This window comes from Pristiophorus japonicus, unplaced genomic scaffold, assembly GCF_044704955.1.
Source record: "Pristiophorus japonicus isolate sPriJap1 unplaced genomic scaffold, sPriJap1.hap1 HAP1_SCAFFOLD_917, whole genome shotgun sequence".
NCBI classification, from domain to species: domain Eukaryota; kingdom Metazoa; phylum Chordata; class Chondrichthyes; family Pristiophoridae; genus Pristiophorus; species Pristiophorus japonicus.
This window is the reverse complement of record NW_027254843.1, coordinates 113,806-122,606: the sequence shown is the minus strand read 5'-3', so window position 1 is coordinate 122,606 and position 8,801 is coordinate 113,806. Positions and strand designations below refer to the sequence as shown.

Sequence of the window (8,801 nt, the reverse complement as noted above, 5' to 3'; positions counted from 1 at the left end):
CAGGAGGGCGGGTATTACTACAGCCCTGTAGACCATGAGCTGGGTGCTGGGGGTGAGGTACCTACTGTACATGGTCCATGTCTCTGAGCCATACAGGAGGGTGGGTATCACTACAGCCCTGTAGACCATGAGCTGGGTGGTGGATTTGAGGGCCTGGTCTTCGAACCAGTTAAAGACAAGATGTGCTCCGTCAGTTGGAAAGAAGCCTTTGCACCTCAGCCTGTGAGTGAGTGCTGTGTTTGTTTATGTAGATTAGCTCTGCATTCCGGAGCGAAAGGCGTTTTTTGCGTGGTAAATCAGTGTAAGGCAGGATGTGTTGACGTACTTTGCCACATCAGGAGAGGGAGGAGGGACCGGGTTTTCCTGTGCGGATCGACAAGGAAGTGGGAGAGAGGGAGAGAGCAGGCGACTTTTCTGGGTAAGTGGGGAGAGAGAATTTACAGTCACTTTAAATGTCTGTGTACGAGCCCGAAGAGAAAGTTTGGCCAAAGTGTGTGCAAGAGTTTTGCTGGGCTTTTCTTTCAGGGTCTGTCTTTCAATCCCAATTTTCTTGCCCAACCCACGTGTCGGGTGAGGTTTGAAGAGGGGAGGAGGGTGTGGTGGGGCCGGGGGTGAGGGAGGGAGAGAGAGAGAGAGAGAGAGAGAGAGAGAGAGGTGGGGAGGAGAGGAGAGGAGAGGGAATTTGGCAGAATGCAGGTGAGAGTTTGGGAGAAGGACATCTGGGTAGGAAAAGGAGGGAGGGAGGGGAGAGAGAGAAGGAGGGAGGGAGGGGAGAGAGAGAGAGGGAGGGAGAGGGTGGGAGGAGAGAGAGAGAGGGAGTGAGAGAGAAGGAGGGAGAGAGGGGAGGGGAGGTAGAGAGTGAGAGTGTGTGGGAGAGAGGGAGGGGAGAGAGAGAGGGAGGGAGGGGAGAGAGGGAGGGAGGGAGGGAGAGAGGGGGAGAGAGAGAGAGAGAGGGAGGGAGGGGAGAGAGTGGGAGGAGAGAGAGAGGGGGAGGGAGTGGGAGAGGGAGAGAGGGAGTGGGAGAGAAGGAGGGAGAGAGGGGAGGGGAAGTAGAGAGTGAGAGAGAGAGAGAGAGAGGGAGGGGAGGGAGGAGAGAGAGAGAGAGAGGGAGGGGAGGGAGGAGAGAGAGAGAGAGGGAGGGGAGGGAGGAGAGAGAGAGAGAGAGAGGGAGGGGAGGGAGGAGAGAGAGAGAGAGAGGGAGAGGGAGGGGAGGGAGGAGAGAGGGAGGGAGGGGAGGGAGGAGAGGGAGGGGAGGGAGGAGAGAGAGAGAGGGAGGGGAGAGAGGGGAGGAGAGAGGGGAGGAGAGAGAGGGAGGGGAGGGGAGGTAGAGAGTGAGAGAGGGAAGGAGAGAGAGAGGGAGGGGAGGGAGGAGAGAGAGGGAGAGAGGGGAGGAGGGGAGGTGAGGGAGAGGGAGGGGAGGGAGAGAGAGAGGGATGGGAGGGAGAGAGGGGAGGAGGGGAGGTGAGGGAGAGGGAGGGGAGGGAGAGAGAGAGGGAGAGAGGGGAGGAGGGGAGGTGAGGGAGAGGGAGGGGAGGGAGAGAGAGAGGGATGGGAGGGAGAGAGGGGAGGGAGGTAGCGACTGAGAGAGGGAAGGAGAGAGAGAGGGAGGGGAGGGAGGAGAGAGAGAGAGAGAGAGAGAGAGGGGAGGAGGGGAGGGGAGGTAGAGAGTGAGAGAGGGAAGGAGAGAGGGGAGTGGAGAGAGAGAGGGAGGAGAGAGAGAGGGAGGGGACGGAGAGGAGAGGAGAATTGGTGGGACCCACTGGGTAAGAGTTTGCAGCACGTTACTGCTTTAAATCGAATTGCAGTTGAACATTTCGAAATGCTCTCTCTCTCTCTGATTTTTTATTACTCACAGGTGACCGGGATGTGACGAAAAGACAGGCCCAGACCCGGCCTCAGAGAGAGAGAGAGAGAAAGTTCCCAACTCGCCAGAGGGAACAGTCGAACGTTGCCGCGGAAAAGTTTTGCGAAACTCAGCTGAAATTGCCAACCTGGAACGTGTGGGCCGGAAACCAGGCCTCTCCTCGTCTCTCTGTCTCTCTCTCTCGCGCCCCTCCTCGGGGGGGGAAAAAAGTTGGTCCAGGAAAAGTCTGGGAAGAGTCTGGAAACTTTCTCGCCTGGTTTCTCTCGCGAGCGAGTGACTCCACTTTCCACACGCACTGGGGACACAGGGCGTGTGTGCGTGCGCGCGCGTCGGACATTCACAAGCTCAACGAAAAGGCAACGAGTGGGACTGAGAGCGAGCGAGAGTATCCTTCGCGTTTGTGTGTGTGCGTCTGTCAGTTCTTGGTCTTGCGAGACCAAAGCTGCCTTCCCTGGCTCGGTTCCCCCCCCCCCCGAAGCTCGGTTCCCCCCCCCTCCGAAGCTCGGTTCCCCCCCGCTACGAGTAACGCCGGCAGGCCTCTGCAACGATGCCCATCCCGAAGCCGCTGGCTCACAACGGGACGGCCAGCAAACGCCGCTCCCGGCTCGACCTGACGCGGGACATGATCAGCGCCCCCATGGGCGACTTCCGGCACACCATGCACGTGGGGAGGGGGGGCGACGCTTTCGGCGACACCTCCTTCCTCAGCAATCGCGGGCCCCCGCGGGCGGCGGCCGGAGGGGCGGGCGGGGGCGGGCCGCCGAGCTCGCGGGAGCAGGAGGAGGAGCGGGGGGACGAGGGGGAGGGAGGCCGGGCTCCCGGCCCGACGGAGGCCGGTGAAGGCCCGGCGCCCCCCAGCTCCCCGCCCCCCGCGGTCCTGAGGCACGCGGAGTCGGTCATGTCGTTCCATGTGGACCTGGGGCCCTCCATGCTCAGCGAGGTCCTGGGGGTGATGGAGCAGGGCCCGCCTGGAGGGCAGCCCTCCCCAGGCGGGCGGCGGGAAGGGGCAGGCCAGGCAGCGGGCGAGGAGGCGGGATGCCCGGAGGGGGAGGCGGAGCTAGAGGAGGAGGAGGAGGAGGAGCAGGAGGAGGAGGAGGGCGGGACTTACACCTTCGAGGACGAGGAGGACGATGAAATCCGTGTGTAGGACCCCGTCCCAGCAACCAGCACTACAGGATCGACCCCTCACCCATCCCCAGGAATCCCCCCCGCCGTCCCCACCCTATTCCCCTGCCCCCCCCACCCCCCTCGTCCCCCACAGACCAGGAATCGCTGAAGCCAACCACTGCCTTTAAAGGGGATGTCCCAATCTATTTATTTTCCTCCTCATATTTTTATGACACGTGAATAAAGGGAGCACATTGTGTTTGATGGGACAGTGTAGAGGGAGCTTTACTCTGTATCTAACCCCCTGTACCTGCCCTGGGAGTGTTTGATGGGACAGTGTAGAGGGAGCTTTACTCTGTATCTAACCCCCTGTACCTGCCCTGGGAGTGTTTGATGGGACAGTGTAGAGAGAGCTTTACTCTGTATCTAACCCCCTGTACCTGCCCTGGGAGTGTTTGATGGGACAGTGTAGAGGGAGCTTTACTCTGTATCTAATTCCCTGTACCTGCCCTGGGAGTGTTTGATGGGACAGTGTAGAGAGAGCTTTACTCTGTATCTAACCCCCTGTACCTGCCCTGGGAGTGTTTGATGGGACAGTGTAGAGGGAGCTTTACTCTGTATCTAACCCCCTGTACCTGCCCTGGGAGTGTTTGATGGGACAGTGTAGAGGGAGCTTTACTCTGTATCTAACCCCCTGTACCTGCCCTGGGAGTGTTTGATGGGACAGTGTAGAGGGAGCTTTACTCTGTATCTAACCCCCTGTACCTGCCCTGGGAGTGTTTGATGGGACAGTGTAGAGAGAGCTTTACTCTGTATCTAACCCCCTGTACCTGCCCTGGGAGTGTTTGATGGGACAGTGTAGAGGGAGCTTTACTCTGTATCTAATTCCCTGTACCTGCCCTGGGAGTGTTTGATGGGACAGTGTAGAGAGAGCTTTACTCTGTATCTAACCCCCTGTACCTGTCCTGGGAGTGTTTGATGGGACAGTGTAGAGGGAGCTTTACTCTGTATCTAACCCCCTGTACCTGCCCTGGGAGTGTTTAATGGGACAGTGTAGAGGGATCTTGACTCTGTATCTAACCCCGTGTACCTGCCCTGGGAGTGTGTGATGGGACAGTGCGGAGGGAGCTTTACTCTGTATCTAACCCCCTGTACCTGCCCTGGGAGTGTTTGATGGGACAGTGTAGAGGGAGCTTTACTCTGTATCTAACCCCGTGTACCTGCCCTGGAAGTGTTTGATGGGAAAGTTTAGAGGAGGCTTTACTCTGAATATATTTTTCGATTAGGGTTTTCTGATATTCGGTATTTTGATATACATTGATGGTTTCGGGCCTGAGCCTTCATATACCTACTGCAACATTTTTATGATGACTGACATGTGTATTCTGTACATTAAATTAAATTTTTTTAAAGAAAGATATATATAAATATATTCCTGAGCAAAATCTCAAGATGTGTTTGCATTTGATTGTCTACAACCCAAACCTGGAGGGTGCATAATCGGGATATTCCACTAAGGGTGCATCACAGAACTATAACATAGGAACAGGAGGAGGCCCATTCAGCCCCTCGAGCCTGTTACACAGGAACAGGAGGCCCATTCAGCCCCTCGAGCCTGTTACACAGGAACAGGAGGAGGCCCATTCAGCCCCTCGAGCCTGTTACACAGGAACAGGAGGCTCATTCAGCCCCTCGAGCCTGTTACACAGGAACAGGAGGAGGCCCATTCAGTCCCTCGAGCCTGTTACACAGGAACAGGAGGAGGCCCATTCAGTCCCTCGAGCCTGTTTTGCAGGAACAGGAGGAGGCCCATTCAGCCCCTCGAGCCTGTTCCGCCTTTCAAGCAGACCGCGGCTGATGTGAATATTAACCCCACCTATCCGCCTTGGTCCCATTACACTTAATACCCTGACCCAACGAAAACCTCTCGTATCTCAGTATTGAAAGCTTCAATTGACTCCCAGTCTTGCCAGCTTTCTCGGGGAGAGAATTGCAGATTCTCACCACGCTTTGCATGACGAAGTGGTTCCTGACTTCACCCCTGAAAAGCCTGGCTCGAATTTTAAGGTTCTGCCCACTTGTTCTAGACTTCCCCAACCAGAGGAATGATTTTCTCTCGCTATCCGCCCGATCGAATACTTCATTCAACTCAAACACCTCAATCAAATCCCCGCTTAATCCGCGAGAGTATACAAGTCCAGTCTGTGTGACCGGCTCTCGTCATTTAAGCCCCAGTATCGTCCTGGTGAATCTGTGCTGCACCCTAAGGTCAAATATCCTTCCTGCGGAGCCCAGAACTGGACGCAGTTCTCCACAGGGGGTCGGAGGGGCGGTACTGAGGGAGCCCCGTACTGCGCTGTCGGAGGGGCAGTACTGAGGGAGTGCCGTACTGCGCTGTCGGAGGGGCGGTACTGAGGGAGTGCCGTACTGTCAGAGGGGCAGTACTGAGGGAGTGCCGTACTGCGCTGTCGGAGGGGCAGTACTGAGGGAGTGCCGTACTGTACTGTCGGAGGGGCAGTACTGAGGGAGTGCCGTACTGTCAGAGGGGCAGTACTGAGGGAGTGCCGTACTGCGCTGTCGGAGGGGCAGTACTGAGGGAGTGCCGTACTGTACTGTCGGAGGGGCAGTACTGAGGGAGTGCCGTACTGTCAGAGGGGCAGTACTGAGGGAGTGCCGTACTGCGCTGTCGGAAGGGCAGTACTGAGGGAGTGCCATACTGTCGGAGGGGCAGTACTGAGGGAGTGCCGTACTGTGCTGTCGGAAGGGCAGTACTGAGGGAGTGACATACTGTCAGAGGGGCAGTACTGAGGGAGTGCCGTACTGTGCTGTCGGAAGGGCAGTACTGAGGGAGTGCCGTACTGTCGGAGGGGCAGTACTGAGGGAGTGACATACTGTCAGAGGGGCAGTACTGAGGGAGTGCCGTACTGTCGGAGGGGCAGTACTGAGGGAGTGACATACTGTCGGAGGGGCAGTACTGAGGGAGTGACATACTGTCAGAGGGGCAGTACTGAGGGAGTGCCGTACTGTCGGAGGGGCAGTACTGAGGGAGTGACATACTGTCGGAGGGGCAGTACTGAGGGAGTGACATACTGTCAGAGGGGCAGTACTGAGGGAGCCCCGCACTGTCGGAGGGGCAGTACTGAGGGAGTGCCGTACTGTCAGAGGGGCAGTACTGAGGGAGTGCCGTACTGCGCTGTCGGAGGGGCAGTACTGAGGGAGTGCCGTACTGTCGGAGGGGCAGTACTGAGGGAGTGCCGTACTGTACTGTCGGAGGGGCAGTACTGAGGGAGTGCCGTACTGTCGGAGGGGCAGTACTGAGGGAGTGCCGTACTGTCAGAGGGGCAGTACTGAGGGAGTGCCGTACTGCGCTGTCGGAGGGGCAGTACTGAGGGAGTGACATACTGTCAGAGGGGCAGTACTGAGGGAGTGCCGTACTACGCTGTCGGAGGGGCAGTACTGAGGGAGTGCCGTACTGTACTGTCGGAGGGGCAGTACTGAGGGAGTGCCGTACTGCACTGTCAGAGGGGCAGTACTGAGGGAGTGCCGTACTGTGCTGTCGGAGGGGCAGTACTGAGGGAGTGCCGTACTGTGCTGTCGGAGGGGCAGTACTGAGGGAGTGCCGTACTGTCGGAGGGCCAGTACTGAGGGAGTGCCGTACTGCGCTGTCGGAGGGGCAGTACTGAGGGAGTGCCGTACTGCACTGTCGGAGGGGCAGTACTGAGGGAATGCCGTACTGCGCTGTCGGAGGGGCAGTACTGAGGGAGTGCCGTACTGTCGGAGGGCCAGTACTGAGGGAGTGCCGTACTGCACTGTCGGAGGGGCAGTACTGAGGGAGTGCCGTACTGTCGGAGGGGCAGTACTGAGGGAGTGCCGTACTGCACTGTCGGAGGGGCAGTACTGAGGGAGTGCCGTACTGCGCTGTCGGAGGGGCAGTACTGAGGGAGTGCCGTACTGCGCTGTCGGAGGGGCAGTACTGAGGGAGTGCCGTACTGTGCTGTCGGAGGGGCAGTACTGAGGGAGTGCCGTACTGTCGGAGGGTCAGTACTGAGGGAGTGCCGTACTGCGCTGTCGGAGGGGCAGTACTGAGGGAGTGCCGCACTGTCGGAGGGGCAGTACTGAGGGAGTGCCGTACTGTCGGAGGGGCAGTACTGAGGGAGTGCCGTACTGTACTGTCGGAGGGGCAGTACTGAGGGAGTGCCATACTGCGCTGTCGGAGGGGCAGTACTGAGGGAGTGCCGTACTGTCGGAGGGGCAGTACTGAGGGAGTGCCGTACTGTCGGAGGTGCCGTGTTTCGGGTGTGACCTTAAACCGAGGCCCTGCCCTCTCGGGAGGATGTAAAAGATCCCGGGGCCACTATTTGGAAGAAGAGCAGGGGGAGTTCTCCCCGGTGTCCTGGAGCCAATATTTATCCCTCAACCGACAGATTTTCCGGGTCATTATCACGTCGCTGTGTGTGGGAGCTTGCTGTGCGCAAATTGGTCGCGTTGCAACAGCGGCTACACTCCAAAACGTGCTTCGTTGGCTGTTAAGTGCTTTGGGAAGGCCGGTGGTCGGAAAAGTCACTATATAAATGCAATCTTTCTTTACGATTGCAAGCATTTAAACGGTGATTGACACAGCGTTCCCACTGGAAAGTAATTGGGTTTAAAACCTCGAGTGGAGGGAAGTAGTGACTTTGGATAGCACCTCCCCTAAATGCGCGACCTCTACCACCTAGAAGGACAAGGGCAGCATCATCTCCACGTTCCCCCTCCGAGTCACACTCACACCATCCCTCGACTCGGAAATATATCGGCTGTTCCTTCATCGTCGCTGGGTCAAAATCCTGGGACTGCCTCCCTAACAGCACTGTGTGGGAGCACCTTCACCACACGGACTGCAGCGGTTCAAGAAGGGGGCTCACACGGCAATTATGGCGTGGGCAATAACTGGCGGCCTTTGTCAGCGACGCACACATCCCGCAAACGAATAAAATGCAACTTATTACAGGCAATAAAGGTGCAGCAGTTATAATGGGTGACTTTAATATGCACATAGATTGGGCTAACCAAACTGGAAGCAATACGGTGGAGGAGGATTTTCTGGAGTGCATAAGGGATGGTTTTTTAGACCAATATGTCGAGGAACCAACTAGGGGGGAGGCCATCTTAGACTGGGTGTTGTGTAATGAGAAAGGATTAATTAGCAATCTCGTTGTGCGAGGCCCCTTGGGGAAGAGTGACCATAATATGGTGGAATTCTGCATTAGGATGGAGAATGAAACAGTTAATTCAGAGACCATGGTCCAGAACTTAAAGAAGGCTAACTTTGAAGGTATGAGGCGTGAATTGGCTGAGATGGATTGGCGAATGATACTTAAGGGGTTGACTGTGGATGGGCAATGGCAGACATTTAGAGACCGCATGGATGAACTACAACAATTGTACATTCCTGTCTGGCATAGAAATAAAAAAGGGAAGGTGGCTCAACCGTGGCTATCAAGGGAAATCAGGGATAGTATTAAAGCCAAGGAAGTGGCATACAAATTGGCCAGAAATAGCAGCGAACCCGGGGACTGGGAGAAATTTAGAACTCAGCAGAGGAGGACAAAGGGTTTGATTAGGGCAGGGAAAATGGAGTACGAGAAGAAGCTTGCAGGGAACATTAAGATGGATTGCAAAAGTTTCTATAGATATGTAAAGAGAAAAAGGTTGGTGAAGACAAACGTAGGTCCCCTGCAGTCAGAATCAGGGGAAGTCATAACGGGGAACAAAGAAATGGCGGACCAATTGAACAAGTACTTTGGTTCGGTATTCACGAAGGAGGACACGAACAACCTTCCGGTTATAA

The 8,801-nt window shown here is 56.5% G+C and overlaps 1 protein-coding gene and 1 pseudogene across 2 annotated transcripts in view; both read left to right on the top strand.

Moving 5' to 3' along the window:
• Positions 1-1,129, top strand: part of LOC139257844 (putative uncharacterized protein DDB_G0271982) — a 13,188-nt pseudogene extending 12,059 nt beyond the window's left edge.
• Positions 1-3,612, top strand: part of LOC139257848 (cdc42 effector protein 5-like) — a 14,306-nt gene extending 10,694 nt beyond the window's left edge. The window contains exons 1-2 of one of the 2 annotated variants that reach the window (XM_070874648.1): positions 337-418; positions 1,856-3,612. In XM_070874648.1, coding sequence (XP_070730749.1) covers positions 2,412-3,011 — 600 coding nt within the window. In that variant the 5' untranslated portion in view covers positions 337-418; positions 1,856-2,411 and the 3' untranslated portion in view covers positions 3,012-3,612. Of the gene's footprint in view, positions 1-336; positions 419-1,855 lie in introns of those variants that run through there. The other variant, XM_070874649.1, reaches the window with a different exon arrangement.
• Positions 3,613-8,801: the final 5,189 nt, after the last annotated feature.